Raw genomic sequence first — 25,693 nt, 5'->3', positions numbered from 1 at the left:
TTACTACTTAATGCAACCCTCCTAAAAATAACTGGGGGTCAGTGGAGGAAAGCCTTGTTTTGCCCTCCAGCTGGTGTTCCTGTAAGGGTCACACCATCACATGAATGAATGCATTTTAAAAATTTCTTACTATTACAATACATTTTGTGATATTTCTTTCTCTTTTTTCTTATACAGACGCCCACCCTCTGTAGGTCCCCAGCCCCCAGAAATGAAACAGAAAGCTTCTTCTGATGTTAAAGGTTCTTTATGGAACCATTTAGACAAAAAAGGTTCTTCTATGGCATCGTGAAGCACCTTTATTTTTAAGAGTGTAGATATATATATGATAAAATGTGTTTAGTGGGGTTACAGAAAGCTGAAAGCATAATCAAATAAGACAAAATATGTAATAAATGAACAAATAAGAGATAGGAGATGCGCACTTTAAAAGGCACATCAAGTTCTGCAGAAATTTAGCGAGCTTTCTGCTGAGCTCTGTGGGTACAGATTTCCTTTGGGCCTGATTATTATAAAAAACTTTCGGTCATCATTTTTGCCTGCTGCTATAATGCAGCACAACACCACATCCTCCTGCCATGCCTCTTTCAGACATAACAGTGTGTGTGTGAGAGAGAGAGTCTCTAACTGTGCACACATACACTTACCACAGTATTTCTCAGGACAGTTAGTGTTATGGTGTTCTGACATTCCCTGTAAATAAGTTGAAAAGAGTATTGCAGAATTAGTTGTACAGATGCAGCTTGAGTCACCAGATGTCCAAGTTTACCTTAATTAGTATATGTTCTGAAGATGCACATTTATTATAATTTTGGCCACATGAAAATTAAATAAAATATGAGGTAAAACTGGACATCTGAGCAGCCAGATATAGCTAATTGTATACCTGCAACATACCTGATGATGTCAGCAGCCTGCTCTGTAGAAAGATCATCAACGGCAACATTGTTTATTTTGAAAAGCTGGTCACCAGGGACAAGCTTTCCATCAGCAGGGCCACCTGTAAAAACAGACATACATGCAATGATACTGTAGCTGTCAATCATTTGAAAAAGATTTAGAATTCAATTACTACTCTGATTCCTCACGGTTATCATGTTTTATAGAAATGTTTGAGAAAGAGGGTTCATGTTGTCCTAGTTACTGGCTAGTTATTTGGCTCTGGGGTAACCAGATGGCTTCAGCCATTCCAAGAGTAGGGTTTCCTGTAGACACAACTCCATGTGCCAAACTAGTCAGCCAACATCTTGCTGTACATGCAGGCAATACATGCAAATAGCTGTTGGGTCACATTTCAATCATCAAACTTATGTTCATTGAATATTTTAAAAAATTGCTTGTATAACTGAATTAGATGTCTTTGATCTATTAAAGATAAAAGCTGTAACACTTTACAGTAAAGTCTAATTTCTTAACATTAGTTAATACATTAGCTAACATGAACAGTGAATGATATATTTCACAGGTAACACTTTACAATAAGGTGTCATTTGTTAATATTAGTTATTGTATTAACTAACATGAATGAACAATGAGCAACACATTTATTACAGTATTTATTAATCTTTGTTAATGTTAGTTTATCATTGTTAGTTCATTTTAATTGCAGGAGAAGTTCACTTCCAGAACAAATATTTACAGATAATTTTTCTCACCCCCATCCAAGATGTTCATGTCTTTCTTTCTTCACTCGTAAAGAAATTGTTTTTTTTGTTTTTTTTTGAGGAAAACATTTTAGGAATGTTCTCCATATAGTGGACTTCTATGGTGCCTGTGAATTTGAACTTCCAACATATAGTTTAAATGCAGCTTCAAAGGGCTCTAAAGGATCCCAGCCAAGGAAGATGGGTCTTATCTAGCAAAACAATTGGTTATTTTCTAAAAAAAAAAAAAAAAAAAAAAAAATTACAATTTATAAACTTTTTAACCTCAAATGCTCGTCTTGTCCAGCTCTGTGATGTACATGGGTACTCTGTGTAATCCGGGTCAATACAGTTATGGGTAGGTTGAAAAACTCCAATCTAATTTTCTTCTCCAACTTCAAAATCGTCCTACATCGCTGCAAAGGTACCAACCCAGTGTTTACAAAGTAAATATGCAAATAAGGTCAAACACCCTTTACAAAAAATATATATCATATAGGATGATTTTAAAGTTGGAGGAGAAAATGAGATGGGAATTTTTTGACCTACCCTAACTGTATTGACCGGATTACACAGAGTACACAAGACGCTAGAGCTAGATAAGACGAGCATTTGAGGTTAAAAAGTATACAAAAAGAAGACCCTTCTTCCTCGTTTAGATCGTTTAGAGCCCTTTGAAGCTGCATTTAAATTGCACTTTTGAAGTTCAAACTCGCAGGCACCATAGAAGTTCACTATATGGAGAACATTCCTGAAATGTTTTCCTTAAGAAACATAATTTCTTTACGACTGAGGAAAGAAAGACATGAACATCTTGGATGTTCTGAACATCTGAGTAAATTATCTGTAAATTTTTGTTCTGGAAGTGAACTTCTTTAATTAATGTTAAAAACACAACTTTTATTTTTTAATAATGCATTAGTAATTATTTAATAATTTAATTCTTTGAAGCTGAACTGAAATTAAACATTACTGCAAAATATTACCAACTCATTTAATGTACTATATATCATATAAATATACACTAATAGATTCATCTGCATAAAGCAATGCAAAACATTTTTAAAAAATAAAATAAGAGGGTAAGAGGTTATGAAAATATAAGAGGGTAATTTTTGTAACTGTACCTTTAATATGACATTCTTTGCTAATTTAATGTGATTTGACTCAAGTTTATTTGAACAATAAATATATTACTGCAGTATCCTTTTTGCAGTAATGGATGTTTGTTTTGTAGCTAATGCGCTGTAGCTGTTTTATTGATTTTCATGAAGGGCTTATGTGCTGTAAAATCAAAATTTAACTTCAAAAATGTAACAATCTCAGCAATGCTTTATCTCCACAGTTTCAGCCTGTTTAGAGAGGACCTTAGTCCTGCACGACAGAATTTCTCAATAGAGCTTGTCATTCCCTTCCTATTACAATGACATATTCATTAAGTTCATAGGGTGGACATTAGATATTCCTATAGTGGGATTATTCCCACTGTATAACACACTATTACCAATGTGTAATTATGTGTACATATGTGTAATTATGTACACTTTTGGAGTTAAACATTGTTTTTACATCTTTTTTCAGTGTAGAATCCATTTGAGCTGATAAATGTTTTAGAGATGACTGTGTATGTAATGTACCTTCTGTCACGTCCAGCACCTGGGGTGGAGTGTGTGTTGAGACCGTAAAGCCATGGGAGTTAAGGGTGGGGTCAAGTGGGATCTTAACAGTGACTCTAATTGGACAGCTTCTCTGCTCCTGGGAGCCATTATCGGCAACTTGCCCATCTATCACACGCTCTCTATGTGCAGGCAGAGAGAGAGAGGGTGATCAAATTATGATGCTATTCAAACATGAACAAAGAAAAAAGCAAATATACTCATTCACACAATCATTCTCAGATTTTAAAAAAAAATGGTACCGGCTGAGGGACTCTCTGGAGCGGCGAAGCCAGCGTCCCACCACCTGCTCTACTCTGCTGGTCCTGCGAGACGGTGAGCGACTGCGGTCCCGCTCCTCCATTTAGCTATGCACAGGGTGAAAGTTCACCATTGGGCCACTATTTACTGGAAAGAAAGGTTGTATAATTATATATCAGTCGATCAGTCGATTAAAATTTTTCATCTCATTAATTACAAGATGTTTCAATTAATTAATTGCAAAATAAATTTGAATGTGAAAATACCCACAAAAGATTATTTAAAGCTTTTTTTGTGTTAAATGAGAAAGTATCAACTAGACTGTCACACCCCTGGACTATTTGTATTGGTTTTTCCCTCATGTACCCATATATGGTTTTCCTGTTCCTGCCCATATCATGTCCTTGTTAGTTAACCTGAGTCTTAATTAAGTTCATTGTAATCACCTGTCCTTATAAGTTGGTTTCAGTTCAGTATTTGTTGTCCGGTCTTGTCTGTGTATGTGTGTTCCTTCCCTGCTTGTGGATTTACCCGTTTGGATTATATTAAAGACTTTTGAATCCACATTTGAATCCACATTATCCACATCTATGTCACATTGTGACATAGACATTACAAATTTTAGCTTTAGAAAGAAATATTTTAATTGATTCAACATAGAATTTATTACACATAAATGTTTAGGCTACAATGGCCTATAATAAACTATGGAACATTTTGGCTCATATGATGAAAGTCATTGGTAACCAAAACAGCTTTGTTATTAACACTCCGTAAAATACCTTCTTTCGTTCCACAAATAACAGGTTTGAAATGACATGAGGGTGAGTAAATGATGCCAGAATTTAATTTTTAATTATTTTTTGGAGCAGGGCAACGCTCTCTCGAGGACCACACAACAGACTTTTTTTCTAGTGAACTTGACACACTACCCGGACAGCTGCCTCTGCTCATTTTACCAAGCTGGACTGAACACCGCCACATGAGCACAGCTGTCCAGGGAAGGTCCCCGAGAGTACCTCGCCACCTACATCAAGCCCCACTCCTGACCCAGTGGCCATTCCAACATCACCCCGCAGCACAGAGCGTCGGCCTAAGCACACCGCAGACGAAGAGCCAAAGCCCAGCGTGAGTGACGAGTCATTGCCACGTGGAGCGACAGAGCTGAGGATCGCCCCGGAGCCTAAGCCCGTCACATCCGACCAGCCTTGGACTCTGCCTTGGCCCTCCGGATCCTCTGTGTCGCTCGGATTCGTCGGCTCTCCATCTCCGCCTCTGGCTCCACTTCCACTTAATCCGCCGACGTCGGTCAGCCCCCTGGAGTCGTCAGCCCTTCCTCCACCATGGCTCCTCCCTCCGTCAGCTCTGCCGTGGGCCGCCATCATGGCTGCAGCCTGGGTCTTGCCTGGATCCTCCTGCTCCGGATCCCTTCTGTCTCCACCCTGGCTCCTCCCTCCGCCTGATCCGCCCTAGAACCTTCTATCTTCTCCTTGGCTCCTCCCTCCATTGTCACCACCGTGGACTTTGTTTGTTGTCCTGCTCCAGGGAGTCTGTCTTCCACCAGAGCCTCCACCTGCACTGACCTCCTGTTGCCATCCCACGTCCACTCCTTTGTTCACCCCTTAAGTCCCCGCCGTCCGTCGCTCTTTTGTTTGTTTTTCTACAGCGCGAAGTCGTGCCTTCCGGGAGGGGGGAGAACTGTCACACCCTGGGACTATTTGTATTGGTTTTTCATGATGCCAGAATTTAATTTTTAATTATTTTTTTTGGTGAACTATCCCTTTAATGTTTTTATTTTTCTTCTTCTTTTTTTTTTAAATGAAATGATACTCAAAATTTGCCAGTAGGTGGTGGTAAATGTCTTTATGAGTCATACATTTATTTGTTTGATTCATTCAAATGGCTGATTCATTCAGGAATGAAATAAATGGCTCTCTTTATGAATGGGTTTTTGAATCATTGTCAGTATTGCCAAGTCCATGATTTCCCGCGGAATTGGGCTACTTTAAAATTGTGCCGTGGGGTTGTTTTTCATGTCCGTGGGTTGAAATGACCCCAATAATATAATATTAGCCCCTGGAATGCTAATTTGACCAGAAGAACCCTGCCAAAAAATGTGTATTTTACCCCCCAGAATGCGATTTTTACCAGGCTACTTTTGGGTACAATTGGGTGGGTTCTGTTGTAAAAACCTAGCAATCCTGATCATTGGTTCACACAATTCGTACAAAACACAGATTCATTCAGAAACTAAACACGCTGTGTTGCTCGGAGACATGCAACAATTATGCTATGGCTTCAAAGGTAATATGTCCTCTACAAAATTGAGCAACACATAATATTGTGTTTGGAACATAACACGATATCAACATCTTATTTACAGAACTGTTGTATAAAATCACATTTAAGCGCGTGACAAAATCAGCAGTTGTGTCAATATCACCTGTGTGATATTGCGTGATGTGTGATAAATATAAATATAACACATACAGGGGCATTTTTTGCACCAATATCTTGAATTTTAGGGCATAACTGCATTTGTGGAGTTGTTGCCCTGCATCATATTTGTTAATAGTCAACTATATGAAATATATGATGATGTACAGGTCTGGGGGCGGTTAACGTGTTAAACTGACAGCTGTAATTGTAAAATTTTAATAATAACTAAAAAAAAAAGTTTAACCACAAATTTATATATTGTTAAATATGAATTTTCAAATCACACATTTTTGAATGTTTTAAAATTTTTCTGCGTATTCTGTTTCACATATTTTAATATAAAAAGAAGTAGTCCCAATAGTGAACCCTGGGGCACACCTCTTTGTTGAACTGTAAAATCAGATTTATTCCCATTTAATGCTACACACTGTTTTCTGTTTAATGTAAAATTAAAATGGTCACACTTTATTTTAAGGTCAGTTTTTGCTAATAACTAACAGCCAATATGCTAGTAATATGCCTGCTAGTAAGAGGCTGGTTAACAGTGTGAATTGGTCCGTATGCTAAAGTGTAAAATAAATTAATAAAATAAATCAAGATAAAACACATACTAAAAATATTAAATAGTTGTTTACCTGCATGTCATGTGATCAATAATATAAATGTCTGAGCCAAATTATCTATAGATGGTGCGGAATTTCTCTATCCGCTTCCTGAAGTAATGTAATGCCGTACACTCATTCATGCTGTTTACGGTGCCCTTCAGGCTGAGCATATACGCTCATAATGGTCATAGCTGGGGCAAGCAAAATGCACAGCAATATACTGATAATGTTCTGATAATGTGTGGTTACCCTCTCTTCCTACAGTGGTATGAAACATCTCTTTTTATACTGTAGGTTGTGCATATTGTGGTGTTGTTGCAGAATTGCTTTTTATGAAGGGTTGAAGTTTATTGTGCTTCTGTATCAAGTACATCCCACTAGGGAATATGAGAGACAATCTGGAGCCTCATGGTCAACAGAGAGAAGAACCAACAAAGACAAAGAGATAAATAATATTCTGCGACAAAAAAGAGAAAGAGATCCCGGGAGATCATGACTCATAGTCACATTATGTTCTCAGATTTCACAGGATTTGGATCTCACTTTCCATTTATTTTACAGCTGTCAACACTGTTATCAATACTGCATAAACCACATCAAAGTCATTACACTGTGCAGCACTCGCCCAGCAATTTTGACTTGCACAATAGCGACCGCCCTGGTTATATATAAATATTTTTTTATTGAGCTAAACCAACCAGCAATACAACTATCAATTTGCAGCAAAAATATACTGTCAAATCTGAGAAAAATAGAAAGTCTATATACGGAAAGACTATATTGTCCGTATGTAACTATATCTAAAATGACAATACACTACAGATCAATTTAATTATACACATTGATAATAAATATAAAACACATTGTTAAGTTTATTGCAAAATAAAAAGTCTCAAAGGGTTTGATTACATACTTCGCAAAGCTTAATTCAGCAACATAATTTGGTGAAATCAAATCACACAAAATCACACTTTGATTTCTGTTTGAATCAAACTAGTAGCTTCTACAGAAGCATATACTGTACTAGCAGCTTATAACAACTTTAGAGCTCAAGCATGTGTGTTTTTAATGGTTTATAAGTATTAAATCACTAAAAATCAATTTATTTATAGAGAAAAAAAAAACAGATTTCAACTTGCCTAGAGCAAAACACTGTTTTGCTCCAGGCTGAGGCATTTAATTTAATAACCAAAAATTACTGGGGCAGTTTTCATTGATGTCAAGTGCCATTTTCACTTCGTTAGATTAATCTGCGTACACTTTTTTTGTTTATCTAATTGTACAATGAACAACAGATCTGAAAGAAACTCAAATGAGGATTTTTTTTTGCCTCATTCAGAGCATGAGGCTGACTTTAAAAAGATGACCCACTGCAGCCTTAACATTCATTGACAGAAATTAACATGGCTGATTAGATGGCAATAATAGGAAATGTAACCATTCTGATTCTAATATACTTTACAATTGTTATCGCATTGTATGTTGTCATCAGCATGAAGTTGAACATTATAATGACTGAAAATTAGCAGTAAATTATTAACATAAATAGTAAAAAGAAGTGTTCCTAATATTGAACCTTGGGGCACACCTCTTTGCTAAACCAAAAATCTTATTTATTCTGTTACGCAGGTATGAATTAAACAACATAATTGGTCTTCTAATTTCCCTGGTCTTCATGTTTTTTTAAATAACTAAACCGCAATTTCTAACCATAACAATTCCCTTACCCTAACAATTAATGGAAAAAAGTAGGATCCCAATAGCAAAAACAACAATATGCTCTCTTTTTCAGAACAGTTTGTACCTCAGGCAGTTTGCATTATGAATAAGGAAAAACACCTCTTGACCATCACCTGCTTTTTTTCCACTCTTCCTCTATAAATCATTTTCTAATCAACTATTCCAGTTGTTGCATTATTGTTGCCTGATTAAATATTAATAATTTTAATAATGAATGATAACTTATTAGCAGCTATTCTGCCTAACCGCATTGTTCACTAAAAAAACACCACTCTATTTCTTTTTAAATACAACAGAGTTGCTGGTAACCATCTATAGGTCCTTTCCTTTAAATCTCTCTTTAAAGCTAAGTTACTTAAAGATACCTCCTCCTCTCTTTCACCCTTCCGTCTTCAAGAGGATTAAGCACCACATAATGTTGAGGTTTCCCTATACAAATCTTATTACTTTTTCGGCACTATTTAATATATTTTATTCATAATGTATGCTTCAGTGCTGTCTTGATCAAATGGGATCTAATGTACATCACAGGAAAATCAGAGGCCAGTGGAAGACCTTACGATTATTTCATATGCTAAAGAAAAAAAGATTCAATTACAGTTAGAAGTCTGTGAACTGCTAGATCACTAAAATGGATCCAGGAATTAAATCTGTGTTGTAGCAGTGGAATAGGGGCCCATATTCAATGAATTTCACAATAAAACATTTCAGTTTACTGCTCTCTCTCTGACTCTCTCTCTCTCTTTCGCTCTATATTAGATTAGTGTCCTGTAGAGTGGGGTTTAATTCCCCCTCATGCCCATGTTCCCTCATAAAAAAGGTCTGCTCGTGCTCTCTCTCTCTGAGAGATAATAGCTGTATTCCATTATTAGCATGGGCAGCTAGCGCTAATGGCTAGGTTGAGCTACTTAACGTAAGAATTGTCTGCAATTCATTCACGTTCACAAGGGAGGATTACGGGTAGTGGACCAGTCAGAGCAGACTATGCTTACTATGTTACGTTAGCACTGAGCAATGCTAAATGGCTTAAAAATGTACACTTAGTCTATCAGTTATAGGATCCTAGCCAGTAATAGATCTTTTAGCAGACTAAAAGTGTCAAACATAGTTACACACCTCAGGTGTATCACAACACGTCTGTCTCGCAAACATCACTCACAGACGATGTTAATATGCTACATTGTAAAAAAGTAAATAAATAAAGGGCTAGTTGAACCAGTTGTGTGTAAGTTACAACTTAAATTTAACATAAAGGGGCACTAATTTACAACTTTTTTGGGTTGCACTAGGGGTAGGTGATGTAGCGGTAGACGCAATTAACTGGTTGAAATTTGTCAACCATTAGAGGTTCTGGACTATCGTCTCTATCGTGGTTACATGTTCAAATGACGTTACTGTGCTACTTGGTCTTGAAAACTTATAGTTTGTATGTGTTTTTAAACTTGTTTAAAAAGAAGTGATTTTAAGCCATTGAAACGCAATTGTTTTGCTTAATGACACTGTTTTTGAGTGCTGTCAGAGAGATGTGCACATGTAAAGATTGTTATTTTTGGCACTTTAACGGCCTTTAAGTAAATGTAGGTAATTTTGGTCTTAAAGGGGTCATCGGATGCCCATTTTCCACAAGTTCATATGATTCTTTAGGGTCTTAATGAAAAGTCTATAATATACTTTGGTTAAAAATTGTGTAAAACAACAAACCTTTTTACCTTGCCAAAATCAGCTCTGCAAAAATCATCTCATTCTGGTCGAGGCTGCTTTAAATGCACATGAGCTCTGCTCTCCTCGCCCCTCTCTTCTCTCTGTGGAGTGACAAGCCTGTTTACTTTAGCCGTATTTAGTCGCGTTTAGCCGCTAAACTTGCTAACTAGCACATTATTAGGAAAGGCAATCGCAAAGATTCATAAAAAACCCTTATACTCGCTTCTGCTGTAAGTGAAGCCGGATCATGAATGATTCGCACAAACATAGACGGATATATGTAGATCAGGAGGCGCATTCCATTCACAAACAAATGTAATCTACTGCATCTTCGGCGACTCAGATGTCGGGAGTACATGACAACCACTATGTTCATTATTACATCCAGCAAAACAACACCTCAATCGGAGATATTCTTGTCTAACTTACATCCCTGCTCCGACATCGAAACAAAGAGGGCGGACTGTTGCAGCTGATCTGAGGTAAAACGCTCATGTCAATCAACTATCGTGGGAGCGGCCTCTGTTGGTGTGATGCCACAACGACAGGCATGGCTCGATTTGAAAAAGGGGATATTATTTTTACAGATTAATTAAAACCACTGTATGGATTTTTATCATTATAGGGTAGATAGTACATACACTGCCAACACACATTAATGTTCAAACAACATGTAAAAGTGAACTTAGCATCCGATGACCCCTTTAAGTGAAAGCAAAACACGTGTAACAGTATATTGGAGCAGTCTAATATTCCTGCTGTCTGTCATTCATGTTAATCAAACCAAAAAAGAGAGAAAATCTCTTACTGCTCTTGACTAAATCACTTTTGTAACATCAATAAGAAAAAACATTTAATTTTATTTTTTGTACTGTATTTTTTTGTCCTATTGCTTGTAATTAGTTTCTTATTCTTTTTTAATCGCTGACTGTTTACTTGTCTTCAGTGAGCTTGAGTTCGTTTTTGGTTTTTTTAATTTTTTAATTAATTAGTATTAGTTTTTTGTGATATTGACATGCGTACGGAATCACGTCTTAAAAACAGAAATCACTGTATAATGTGGAGTGTCATGGAATTTTGGATGAATAAATCAAAAATAGGTCAGTAAACGTGATATGGACGTGATAGTGTCTGTAAATATTAAGCTGCGAAAATACAATTTAAATATGAAGCACGGTTCAGTTTCATGACCATTTTACCATTTCATTTGTGAAAAACTGTCAGATTATCATATACAAACAAAAACTGTAATGAAACCATTAAAATGGAATCCAAAATATATATATATATATATATTTTTTTTTTTTATTTATTTTTATTTTCTTATGTTAAAGGAAAACACAGAATTTGGTAAAAATAAAACAGAATTTGAGAAAAAAATTCTTTACATTTTTAATCTTTGTTAAGCTTTCAATGAATTGTTAAATTGTTTAAGTTTAATGATTTAAATAATTAGACATACTTTTTGATTTAACCATTAAAACAAGTCTAGAAAAATTAAAATGGAAAAAAACTGAATCCAGAAAAATGAAAACGAAAAAAAAAAAACTAATTTAGAAAAAAAAGGGAATTTGGGAAAAAATAAAATGGATTTCATAGGGCCCTACACTGGTGAACAGAATTATAAAATTTCTTTGGTATTAAAAATGTTGATATCATAAAGACCTTATTTAAGACACATCTTTACCGTGAAATAAAATTACTCATATCATGATACAAGATTTTGATCATATCGCCCACCCCAACGTTGTGTCATATGATATTTTATAACACAGTGAACATTATGTGAGCTCAACACAATTGCAACCTAAACAACACATCTGTGTGCATCATTCAATGTTGTGCAAGTCAAATAAAATCAGTCATAATAAAGTGATATATATACAAATAAAATTTATTGTATCAGTGTTTATGTATGTTTATTAGTTTTAATTACAGTTTCTGAATAGGTATTTAAATATAAAAATACCTATTATGTTATTCATAATTAATATTGTATTTCAGTAGTAACATATTTCTACCATTAGTTGCATCAGCCAAAAAAAGAAAGAAATTCACTGCATTTTCAACACAACTTCTGTTTACATATTTAAAGGTGGCTGTTGGATCATTGAGGGTAAATGTCATATAATGGAACTACACATTACTTACATATAGCTTACAACCTACCAGCTACGTTCTGCGTTAAGAGCAAATGGTGCAACCGAATAAATTACAGAGTTATCCTCTAGTGTAGATGTTACATTCCAATTAAAGTAAGAACTGAAAAGAAATGGAAAAGGTACTATAATGTTATGCCAGGACGAGTTCAAACCTGTGGGAAAAATCAATACAGAAAATTCCCTCAATTAGCACACTGAACCATGTTTTCATTTACTTTTTTTGGACTGTACATGCACAGAACATTACGGACAGACGACCCTAAGGTTACTGACAAGTATTCTAATTGGATTAGGTTTGTAAAGACTGGGACATTGCGTCACACACTGAGCCGATCACTCAGCCATTTACACACGTAAACACACAACACAATGAACACACAAGTACACACAAACAGGCATACACACTTACCTTAGAGTAAGATTATGTATTTCCCCATTGAGGAGGAACTTTTCCTTGGACTGCATCACCAGTTCTTCACAGCTTTGGTTTGATCATTTGAGTCTACTCATCATTCTGAAGGACTTTCCGATACCTCAGTCCGTTGGTTTGACAGCTAACATTAAATTTATTTAATTGGCTAGCTCAGGAAAACTGTAACGAGGGGAACGGGACGAGAGACGAGCGGATCCATATGCATACTTTTATTGATAATTCCAGACAAAGACATGGAAAAACGGGATAGGCCAGGCAAGAGAACTAAACACTGGGAAACAACGAAAACACAATCCAATACTCGGCCGTGAGTGACAGGAAGACCGAGGTATTTATACTGTCTCTGATAGGTCACAGGAGTCGACGCAATAGGCGCAATGGGTGATGGGAGTAGTAGTCCGGGGTGCACAGCAACAGTCTGTGAGAAGTGACAGGGTGAGAGCGACATCTGGCGGTGAGCGGACCACAGGACACGACCAGATTCGTAACATAGCCCCCCCCAAAGAGCGGCTTCCAGACGCTCCAAACAAACCATAGTCCAGGGAGCGGTGGGGCGGGGGTTAGACAGAGCAAGGGGGCCGAGGGCCAGGTCCCTGCGGAGGACCCGGTGATTGAGACAGGACCGGCAGAGCAGGAACCTTCCAGGGCGGAGCCGGAGGAGCCCACCAGGGCGGAGCCGGAGGCGGAGCAAGAGGTGGAGCAGCCTTCCGGGCGGAACAGGAATCCGTGTCACGGTCTGGGACCTGGGGAAAGCAGGGACAGAGGAGGCAGACAGAATAGAGGGTGAAGGCGCAGCAGCCCTCCAGGACGGAACGGAAGGCGGAACAGGAGGCGCAGCGGCCCTCCGGGGCGGAACAGGAGGCGCAGCAGCCTTCCGGGGCGGAACAGGAGGCAGAGCAGGAACCTGCGTCATAGACTGGGACCTGGGGAGAACAGTGACAGAGGAGGCAGACAGAATGAGGGGAGAAGCAGAGAGTTTGTAGGGGGGCGCCACCTCCAAGGGAGGATCCACAGCCACGGCTGACACCTCAGGAGGCATTGGCGCGGCTTCTCCAACTGACGGGACCTCTGGAGCAGACTTGGGACCAGACGGGACCTCTGGAGCAGGCTTGAGACCAGACGGGACCCCTGAAGCAGGCTTGTGATCAGACGGGAGCCCTGGCGCAGGCTTGTGATCAGACGGGAGCCCTGGCGCAGGCTTGTGATCAGACGGGAGCCCTGGCGCAGGCTTGTGATCAGACGGGAGCTCTGGCGCAGGCTTGTGATCAGACGAGAGCTCTGGCGCAGCCCTGTGATCAGACGGGAGCCCTGGCGCAGGCTTGTGATCAGGCGTGACCTCAGAGGCTGACTTGAGAACGGGCGTGATCTCTGGAGCTGATTCGGGAACAGGCGTGAGCTTAGGAGTTGGCTTGGGATCAGACGCGGTGTTGGCAGGCGCTGACTGGGTTGACGTGGCGTTGGCAGGCGCTGGCTGGGCTGAAGTGGCGTTAGCAGGCGCTGGCTGGGCTGACGTGGCATTAGCAGGCGCTGGCTGGGCTGACGGGGCGATAGCGGTCATCTTTGCGACAGGCTCTGGCGTGGCGGCGGCCATCTTTGCGACAGGCTCTGGCGTGGCGGCGGCCATCTTTGCGACAGGCTCGGGCGTGGCGGCAGCCATCTTGCGTGCAGACTCGGGCGTGGCGGCGGCCATCTTGCGTGCAGACTCGGGCGTGGCGGCAGCCATCTTGCGTGCAGACTCGGGCGTGGCGGCAGCCATCTTGCGTGCAGACTCGGGCGTGGCGGCAGCCATCTTGCGTGCAGACTCGGGCGTGGCGGCAGCCATCTTGCGTGCAGACTCGGGCATGGCGGCAGCCATCTTGTGCAGTGGCTCAAGAAAGATGGCTGTAATTTGACTTGACACAGGAACAACAGTTTTGGCTTGATTTGACACAGGAAACACAGTTTTAACTTGACTTGACTTAGAAACTTGACTTAACTCTGGAAACACAGCTCCAACTTGACTTGACTTAGAAACTTGACTTAACTCAGGAAACACAGCTGCACCTTCATATGGCTCAGGTATAGCAGCTGTGACGTGACGGACTCCGTTCTCGCCGCCATTTTGCGAATGAGCTCCACGTTCGCCGCCATTTCGAGAAGCCGTTCCAACGCGGCCACCCCTGCTTGAGCGTGCTCCAGCAGGGCCGCCGTGTCGTGAGCAGGCCAGGCGGCCGGCGTGTTCGTGGCGTCGCGCTCCGGCGCGGCCGCCATTTTGCGAGCCGGCTCCACAGTAGCCGCCATTATATGAGCGCGCTCCGACGCGCCCCCGCCACTCCGCGAGCGGGTTGCGCGACCGGCATCACTGGGGTATCGCGTTCCTCATTAGCGACACCCACCGTGAAAGACGAGCCCACAGTCAAATAAGTATACTCCATACCAGGATGATGTCCGTGGAAAAAGTTGCTGGATCCTTGTGTGGCCGAGTATTCTGTAACGAGGGGAACGGGACGAGAGACGAGCGGATCCATATGCATACTTTTATTGATAATTCCAGACAAAGACATGGAAAAACGGGATAGGCCAGGCAAGAGAACTAAACACTGGGAAACAACGAAAACACAATCCAATACTCGGCCGTGAGTGACAGGAAGACCGAGGTATTTATACTGTCTCTGATAGGTCACAGGAGTCGACGCAATAGGCGCAATGGGTGATGGGAGTAGTAGTCCGGGGTGCACAGCAACAGTCTGTGAGAAGTGACAGGGTGAGAGCGACATCTGGCGGTGAGCGGACCACAGGACACGACCAGATTCGTAACAAAAACAACATGCAGTGTGAGGAATTTAGAAGTTTTTGTTCTATCCATTTGCACTGCATCTGTGTTTTCGACCTGAACTTTTGCAGGTTAATATGACGAAAAGAGAAAGATTCAGAAGTCTTGTTTCATCAATAATGAATTCCAGAGTGTGCAGGCTCTTTGTTTTCTTCTTGATCCAATGGTCCTCTGCATCAAACATGGACTCTTGCTTGCTGCCATGATGGGAGCTCCAAGGGGTCCTCAGCTCTGTCAAAATGACACATATGATGTTTTTTTTTTAAACATTCTTTCCTTATCTCTCTATAGATGTGACTCTTGTGTGACTGACAACAGAAGTTGATTCAGAGCAGTACAGCCATGCTGTATCATTCTCATTGCCATCTTAAAGGAGAAGTCCACTTCCAAAACAAAGATTCACATATAATGTACTCACCCCCTTGTCATCCAAGATGTTCATGTCTTTCTTTCTTCAGTCGTAAAGAAATTGTTTTTTGAGGAAAACATTTCAGCATTGTTCTCAATATAATGGACTGATATGGGGCCCCGATTTTGAACTTCCAAAAGGCAGTTTAAATGTGGCTTCAAACGATCCCAAATGCAGTTGTAAACGATCCCAGCCGAGGAAGAAGGGTCTTATCTAGCGAAACGATCAGTTATTTTCATTAAAAAATACAATTTCAATACTTTTTAATCTCGAACGCTTGTCTTGCCTTTCTCTCCATGAACTCTGTGTATTCTGACTCAAGACAGTAGGGTATGTCTCAAAACTCCAATTGTATTTTCTCCCTGAACTTCAAAAATAATTTCAAAATCATCCTACATCGCTGCAGAAGTTCCGATCCAGTCTTTGCAACGTGAACATGCAAAGAAGATCAAACACCCTTAACAAAAAAGGTAAAACAGCGATATAGGACGATTTCGAAGTTGAGGGAGAACATGAGATGGGAGTTTTTCGACATACCCTAATTGGAACAAAAACAGTCCAAGCAGAGTAAGACATGACGAGCATCTGACATTAAAAAGTATATAAATTGTATTCTTTTTATTAAAATAACCGATCGTTATGCTACATAAGACCCTTCTTTCTCGGCTGGGATCATTTACAACCGCATTTGGGATCGTTTAAAGCCGCATTTAAACTGCATCATATTAAACGGCACCATATTAGTCCATTCTATGGAGAAAAATGCTGAAATGTTTTCCTCAAAAAACATAATTTCTTTACGACTAAAGAAAGAAAGACATGAACATCTTGGATGACAAGGGGGTGAGTAAATTATTTGTAAATTGTTGTTCTGGAAGTGGACTTCTCCTTTAACAATTTATAGATAAGCTGTTATGGTAAGACTGCTACACATAAAATTGTCTTAGTGGTGAGTGTTTTTTAATTCTGTGTTTTCGATTGCTCAGAGCAGGGTTTCTCTCATTACTAAATGAGGAGTGGGAAATTAAAAACCTGGAGTGGAATTTGATTCCAGTGACAAAATGCATTGAGTTAGGAGGAAAAATCTGTGTTTCTGTTGTCAGTTAAACCAGAACATTCCTCGTAGTATTTCACATACAAATTCAAGTTTAGATCAAGTACAAATAGATGCTTGCAGAGTCAGACTATCACTTAAATGCTACACTGTAAAAAACAATTTGTTGAGTCAACTTAAAATAATTTGTTACCTGGCTGCCTTAAAATTTCAAGTTCAGTCAACTCAAAAAAAGTTTATTCAGCTTGAAATGTTAAATTATATTATGACAACTTAGATATTTGAGTTGATTCAACTTAAAATTTTAAGGCAGCTGTGTTACCCCTTTTTTAAGTTTAGCAAACACAAATATCTAAGTTGTTACTTAGTACAACCTAACTTTTCAAGTTGACTAAACTTATTTGAGTTGACTGAACTTAAAATTTTAAGGCAGCAGGGTAACAACAAACTGTGTTTTTTTATTTTTTACAGTGTAGAATGAAATTAGACATGACCAGAAAGACCTTATTCAAGATCTGGTGATAAATGAAACAAACAGTCACATTAGGTTGCAACATGTTTGATGTTCAAAGCTGTTGTACCACAAAGGATTCAGCTCTTTTGGTTTGTTTAATTGAAAGAGCTCTCTCAATGAAAAGCATTTTTCATGTTTAAATGAGGAATGGTGGACCTCAGGAACGACAATATTTTTTGGGCCTAAATAGAAACTATTGTGGTCAGAAACTATTTATTTCCCACAAAAGTGCATGCATGTTTTGTCAATTCTGTAATGGTTTAATGTGCTAATCCAAAGTGAAGCTAATAAAGGCTTTCTCTTCATGATTAAGAAAAATTTTCCTAATCACTGCTTATCCAGGTTCTTGCTGTTTAATGACCAGACTATTAACTCCATTTTTGCAGGCTCTATGTCAAACAACTACCGTATCCTTTGATTACACACAAAAATACTGTTGCTACTGTTGCTCAGTGTGGCCGCTACGTAACCTCAGCTTCAAATGGCCTGCCCACAGATTTTGCATCACATTTTAGCTGTTGCCTAAAGCTTTCATTTACATTGCATTTGAGGTACATATTTGTTTTAGTTTATGTACTCCCTGGGAATCATTCCCATGACCTTGACTTTGGTCTGTTTGAGTTACAATAATGTTTTTCCAATGATATTCAACTACATGACGTGTTTGAGTTACATGAACTAACTCAATCCTGAAGCTCAAACATTATAGTCTTTGGTTTGATTCCCAGGAAATGAAATGAACTGATAAAACGTACAACTTGAAGGCAGTGTAAGTCACTTTGGATCAGAAGCGTTCCCTCTGAAGAGGTAAGGAAGGCAGTGCCTCCTCAAAATTTTGGATGAGAAAAAATTTGTAGTACAAAACAACACCAATGTAATATTAAAAGGTGTATAAATCACTAATTTTTCTAAAGAAACACTATTCAGGAGTGACACCAGCAGGTAAAGTTATAGTGAGAGTCTGCGTCTATCTCATTTTAAAGCGTGCATTTGTGTGCGTTGTACATTTGCGAATTTACAATATAATGGGGTTAATAGGAAGACATTTAATAAAGTAAGTAAACAGCTCACACACTTTATAATGCTGTTAATAGGAAGGCATTTAATAAAATAAGTAAACAGCTCACACACTTTATAATGCCGTTAATAGGAAGACATTTACTAAAGTAAGTAAACAGCTCACACACTTTAGATATAACCAATTTGTTATGTCAAAATAAGACTTAAAATGACATGAAAACATGATCTGTGGGAGTTTTTAGTAAGTAATTAGCTTGGTGAAATTTAAAGTAAATTTCCGTCTCTGTGACCAATATTTGTCAAGCTTTGATGACTGTGATAATCCAAGAAATTAAAAAATAGTTAAAAGTTAACTGTTAAAAAGAAAGCTGAACATAAGTGCACAAATAAAATATATTGTTAAAATTGTTACTTCCTTATTTTATAATTTTGGAATAAAGGTAAAATGCTTACAAACACTAACTTGATGAGATCCATACTTGGCTTTAATAAATAGAATATTGATTACATTGTAAAACAAAAAGCATAAGTAATGTTTATTTAACCAAGAAAATGTGACTGGGACATTTTGATTTAAAAAAAATTAAATAAAAAAAAAAATATATATATATATATAAATATATAAATATATAAATATATATATAATCACTATAACTTTACCTGCTGGTGTCACTCTTGAACAGTGACATTATTAAAAAGATTTTCTGTTCTTGAAGAGCTTAAAGTTTGCTTATACCTCAACCTGTAATATAACTATTTTGACGTATGGGAAGCTTATAAAGAAGCAGTTACAAAGTAGCTTCCTCAACACTGATAAAGTGACAATGGAAGTCTGAGGTGGAGATTAAGAGAGAGAAAGAAAGACAGAACCATCAGGCTTGTTGGAGTCCCCTCTGAACATTTTCAGCTCCTAGCTGTTGAATAATTAATGTATCCAGTGCAAAAACAGAGAACACAGCTCTCTTTCTCACTCACTTGTTCTCTGCTTTCCTTAGTTTATCCTTCCCTCAGTGCTATTTTCCCTCATAACCACAGCCTGCCTTGTCAGAATCTTTCAGAGCCATTATTTCATTTTTGTTACTTTTGTGTCTTTCTCATTTAGTCAAATGAAAGATTTTAAAAAATCCGAAACAAAAGCTCTATAGAAAAACAAATAAAATAAATGTTGAACAATAAGAGTACAGTTGTACACAATGAATGAATGAAAAAAGACTAAATAAAATGTTCATGATTTCTTTCCTCATGCAAAATTAAGAACGCTCTCAAATGGTAGCTTTTGATTGGTTTGCTCGCTATATGTGTTGTTTGAACAGATGTATATTTATAAAGTTCCCAGCACATTATGCATCCTTCAAGCTCTCCTTAAACGCTTTGGTAATCCTATCATTGCCCTTAAACTCTTCTTTCAGACTTACTGAGTGCAATAGAGAGAGAGAACCACAGAGTGCACAGGCTTTAATAATGCATCTAGATAATGCTGCCTCACCACTCACACACACAAGCACAACAAAACAGAAAGACAGTGAAAGAGTGGCAGAGCAGCATGTCTTCAGAGGGAGCTGAATGGAGATCGGGAGGTTGTAGATAAAGGGTGAATGAAAGAGAAAATTTGAAAAAGATGTATAGAAGGAAGGGTGGGAAAGTCGGCGAGGTTGAAGAAAGAGATGCTAAATAAAGACAGAGAAAAATGAACTGGATAAGTTATGCTTGTCTGTGCACAGCATGATTTGTTCTTTGGATTGTGGCTTTTGGGAGTCATGGAGAGAGCTGTGTTTCCTATAAAGAGCTTGAGTTATGAGTTATATGTCATCTTGATGTTCAAAATAGCTAGGTATATTATTAAAAAATAAATGAAAATACATTTTCTATTCAACAAAGAAATCTGATATCATGGTTTTCACAAAGTATTACTCAGGAAAAGCTGTTTTCAAAATTGAAAATAATTACCGTTGTTAATGGCACAAAATCAGCATATTAAAATGATTTCTGAAGAATCATGACACTAGAGACTGGAGTAATGGCTCCTGAAAATTCAGCTTTGCTATCACAGAAATAAATTGTAAAATATATAGAAAATGGTTCTTTTAAATATTTTACAATATTACTGTTTTTACTACATTTTAATCAAATAAATGCAGCCATGTACAAAGATTTGCACTTGTGCTTCATTTAAGGATTTGTTTACTTTGATTAAAATGGCATAAATTCTGTTTATCTGAGATTAAACCAATAAATGATATAAGCTTACAATAAATGTGGTGTTTTACGATGCAATTATTAATGGGATAGTTCTCCCAAAAATGAAAATTCTGTCATTAATTACTCACCCACATGTCATTCCAAACCCATAAGACCTTTGTTCATCTTCAGAACACAAATTAAGATTTTTGACGAAATCCAAAAGCTTTCTGACCCTGCATCAACTGACATGTTCAAGGCCCAGAAAGGTAGTAAGGACATTATTAAAATAGTCCACTAGTCAACTTTAATTTTATGAAGCTACGTCAATATTTTTGTGAGTGCAAATAAAACAAAAATAACAACTTTATTTAATTTCTTTTTTCCGTGCCAGTCTTTGATGTGCATCCACAAGAGTACCATGACGCACTACCTTTCTGGGCCTTGAACGTGGTTGTTGTATAGCTGTCTATGCAGGGGCAGAAACCAGATCAGATTTCATCAAAAATATCTTAATTGTTCTGAAGGTGAATGAAGGTCTTACAGGTTTGAAACGACATGAGGGTGAGTAATTAATGACAGAATTTTTATTTTTGATTGAACTATTCCTTTAACATACATTAACATTATTTAAACTTATTTTTAAAAAAAATACCATGAATTATTCATTCATAAACATCATTACATTTTTGCGTAGTCGCACCACACAACATTTTACAACCTGAACTAACATTGCTTTGTCATAAGTAGTCAAACTGTGTGATATTCTAAGAGACTTATTGACTTTGACAGATAGTCAGACCACCATATTGACATCAGCATGAAGAGCTAACTAAACTCTATGTCAGGGGTCTTCAACCTTTTTACAGGCCAAAGACCCCTTGGTGGATGGATAGACAGAGCATACATAATGTATAAAACTAAGCGTTGCTTTTTAAGCCTGGCCTATAATAAAATGCGCATAGTATCACACTAATGTATTTACATACTTTGATAGCAAGTCCATTAGAGTCATATAATTGTATATATACAGTAGTATAAACACACACACACATATACAGATGAGTGACAAATTAAAAGAAAATTCACAGTGGCTCAATGATCACCTTTATACTATCAATATTTATCAAACATTACTATGCTGATGGTCTCTTCCAGAATGACAACAACCCCATGCAAAGGTCACGAGGGGTCACTGAATGGTTTGATGAGTAAACAATGCAAATAATATTCTATGACCTTCACAGTCACCAAATCTCAACCCATCTGAACACATAATGGGGATTTTTGACTGACGATTTAAACGGTACTCTCTACCACCATCATCAAAATACTAAATGATGAAATATCTTTTGCAAGAATGGTGTTTCCCCCCTCAGATTTATCTGTTCTGGCATCACATGGTGGCCCAATGTTGGTTTTCCCTTTTATTATTTGTCACATTTCTACAGATATCCATACATATTTTATTTATTCAATTTAGAAAAAACGGTAATATTGTGAAATGTTATTACAACTTAAAATAACTGCTTTAATATATTTTCTAATTTAATCCTTGTGATGGCAGCTTTGGCAGATTTTTTTAGCTGCCCATATTCAGTGTAACAAGATCCTTCAGAAATTATTGTAATATGCAGAAAAACAGTTGCACTGCTTAATATTTTGTGGAAACCATGATTATTTTCAGGATACCTTGATGATCTGGTATTTTAGTTTGACTTTGGCTGAACTGTAACTTCTTAACTTTATCTTTGGTGGTTTTGTTCAATGCATATTTGTGCATAAATGAGAGTATATTCTGATGAAATCAGTTTCTACCTCTCCACAGCAACTGAAGGCCATATGACTGTGTCTTTTTTTTTTTTTTTTTTTTTCTTTTTTCATGCACAGATGTGTCTGCTGAATTTATGTGTCTGTAATCGGAGATGTCATTTGCCCCGGGGGCTTCAGTCACTCTCATATGGAGAACGTAATCAGATCAGTTCCTGTTGGAGATCTCCCTCTCCAAAAGCCACTTAAATGAATATTGGCACAAATTGCCCAATTTCAGCTGTTAGCAGCTTGTAAAATGCTGCTCCATGCCTGAAAGATAGATGTGCTACGATAAAAGTCTGTGTTGCCGTACATGTAGGGCATGCAAGATCACAGTCACATCAGATGTTTAAAGCATTAGTTTATGTGCTGCTGCCTATTATTTAGTCTTACTGTGCATATCATCGCTGGATTATCAGGTTTTAAACATGTGGCAGACATCTAAGCACCGTCTGTTTTGGTAAGTTTACGATTACAAGGCATAAAGAATTCACAGTATTCAGCTGCTCCTAAAAATAACAGCATAAATGAATTATGGCTCTTTCTGAAGCCTTCCGGATCTCTTGTCTGATTTGTGCCCCCTCGCTTTTTACGACATATACTAATTATTATTATTAGAGATATGTTTACATGTCATATTATTACAGCAATGTTTGCACCTAAACAGCAAAATCAATCAATCAAATGAATGAAGTTAGAGAAAACTTGCTGCGGAATTTGCACAATAGACGTGTTGTAATGCACTAATGCCTTTCCCAACTTCCCTTATGAATCATCCAGGCTACTCTAAATGAAAAATGTGACCTTTTGGGCTTGTTGTAGGCTAATAGTGACATGAAATCTAAATATATACAGGCCTATGGACTATTTATATGCATTTTTATGTAAGTTCAGTCTTATAAAGGAAGCACTGAATTCATCTCTCACTCAAATAAACAAGGTTATCTGGAATTCCCTGAAATGCTGTAAGAAGATAATATAATAATATTGCCTGTGGGGCAGAGTCTCTGTATCAAACAACTAGCAAAGACAAACACGCTACTGCTATTATTGCAATGTTTTTAATCAGTTTTTATCATGGTTGTTTTACAGATAGAGCAATGAAATAAGCGCCCACAAAACGGCTTCTATAAAAAATATCACATTCTATGTCTGTTTAGTTATCTAAAGACATCTCTAAAAAAGCTAACAGAGCGTCTACAGTGGCGCTGCGATGAAAGTGTCATTCACTTAATTCCCTTTAATCTGTCACATTCACCTCGTCCCGTCCGTGACGCGCCTTCATCTTAACATCACAACATTTATATGCCATATATCACTCACCTTACACGAAGAGTAACATTTTCATGAACTATCCATCGCCTTGCGCCGACAGAAGACTCATTGGGCCGGTAAATAAATAAAGTGGAAGGCGGGTTAGTCCGATGGGAGTTTCACGGAGACGCACTTCAGTTTAACCGTTTAATCTGCTTTCAGCGCTTGATCAGTCCGACTCTCCCTCTCTCTGTCTCCTCCTCCTCCTCTTAAGACTGAGATTCCAGGAGCTTTATTGCCCAGTTAAAACCTTTACATTTCCAAAGCGTCAATAAACAGCAGACACACGCACATATGCACCATGTGATGGTTTACAAGCATTGTTAGTGCAAAGGGCACGCCAGTCTACTTACTGGCATTATAAATACAATATTGTCAAAATATCAATGCACATAATAAAATAGTTAATAATAAAAAATAATATATTTTTTTAAATAATAATTGTATACAATTGCATGTATTTAATTTAATTAATTATTTTTTATAATAATACTGTATTTATTTAATAAATGCATTATTATTATTATTATTATTATTATGAGACATTAAAGAGACACAGACAGCATTAGGAATGCTATTGCTGACATACAGAGGCAGATCACTCGTTAACACATGCGTTTGATATTTTTCTCAACTTAACAATAAAGCTAAGAAAGACATCCTCCTTGTATGTTTGCATATATTAATAAAATAATAATCAGAAAACCATGAAAACTTTACTGCAGAAGTGTTTTCACTTGTCAGTAGGTCTATAATACTGAAGAGAAATATACATTGAGAAATTGTCTATGGAAAAGTGTTTTACCAATTTAATTTGCGAAAGGACAGTGAATGTGTTTACTATATTAACAAAATATTATTTAGCCAATTCATAAACTTAAAACTTTTTAATTTTTTATTTATTCAATGTAGATTTAAAATATTAAAAAAAATACATTTATTATTCTTACCAGTCTTATTTAATTCATTTTAAAATTTATATTAATAAATGTATTATTATTATTATTATTATTAGACATTAAAGAGACATAGACAACATTAGCAATGCTATTGCTGACATACAAAGGTAAATCACTCCTTAACACATGCATTTTATATTTTTCTCATAACAACAAACAAACAAACAAACAAAAAAATAAAAAAAAAATAAGAAAAAGACATCTTCCTTCTTTTTGTTGGAAAAAATAATGTTTTACCAGTTTTATTTTGGAAAAATTTTTATTTATTTTTATTATTAAATAAATAAAAATATTATTTAGCCATACCCTTAAAATTTTATTTTTTTCAATGTAAAGAGACAAAAAAAACATTATTATAAAATTCACTATTCTTAAATATTTTAAGTCAATGCACTTTCTCAAACATTCTTTTTTTTAACTTTATTTAATAAGAATAAAACATATTATACAAACAAACAGCTGTATAGTTGTTGTTGTTGTTGTTGTTGTTTTTTAAAAAAATCTTTTTCTATTGTCTCCAAATACATTTTAATGTTAACTTTAACGTATCATTAACAGAATTCATAGCTTTTCGTTGTATATAATTCTTGAGTTCTTTCCAAAATATTTGTGACTTAGGATATTCCCAAAAATAAATGATTAACCACAAGTGGGTAAACTCGATGGAAAATTTATATGAAACCTCTTTCACTTTATTTGTGATGCACTACTACTTATAAGGTGTCATCCACATTTTATTAAAATCAAAATATTTTATAAATAAAAAAAATTCTAATGAGTAGTAACAGCTAGGACAAACACTCTTGACTTTACCTGTGCTGCGTCTGATCGTCCATCATTTTTTTCTTGCCCCAAACTAAACTCCCCCTCTGAGATTAATAAAAGTTGCCATGGCATTGTACCGTAATGCATTTGTATAACCTACAGTCCACTAGATGGCGCTGTGCTTCTCTTAAGTCTAGAGTGAGATGAAGAGAAGCAA

At 37.2% G+C, this 25,693-nt stretch overlaps 1 protein-coding gene across 1 annotated transcript in view; it reads right to left on the bottom strand.

The window, feature by feature from the left end:
- The window catches only part of LOC127170003 (FERM and PDZ domain-containing protein 1), a 29,526-nt gene extending 16,733 nt beyond the window's left edge, over window positions 1–12,793 (bottom strand). The window contains exons 1-5 of the mRNA XM_051117726.1: window positions 12,616–12,793; window positions 3,562–3,706; window positions 3,281–3,441; window positions 898–1,000; window positions 648–693 (exon numbers count right to left, since the gene is read on the bottom strand). Of these exons, the coding sequence (XP_050973683.1) occupies window positions 648–693; window positions 898–1,000; window positions 3,281–3,441; window positions 3,562–3,662 (411 nt within the window). The 5' untranslated portion in view covers window positions 3,663–3,706; window positions 12,616–12,793. The remainder of the gene's footprint in view (window positions 1–647; window positions 694–897; window positions 1,001–3,280; window positions 3,442–3,561; window positions 3,707–12,615) is intronic.
- Window positions 12,794–25,693: the final 12,900 nt, after the last annotated feature.

The sequence above is a fragment of the Labeo rohita genome, chromosome 1 (genome assembly GCF_022985175.1).
Source record: "Labeo rohita strain BAU-BD-2019 chromosome 1, IGBB_LRoh.1.0, whole genome shotgun sequence".
Lineage (NCBI taxonomy): Eukaryota > Metazoa > Chordata > Actinopteri > Cypriniformes > Cyprinidae > Labeo > Labeo rohita.
Note: the sequence above shows the minus strand (reverse complement) of the source record. Positions and strands in the feature narration are given on the sequence as shown.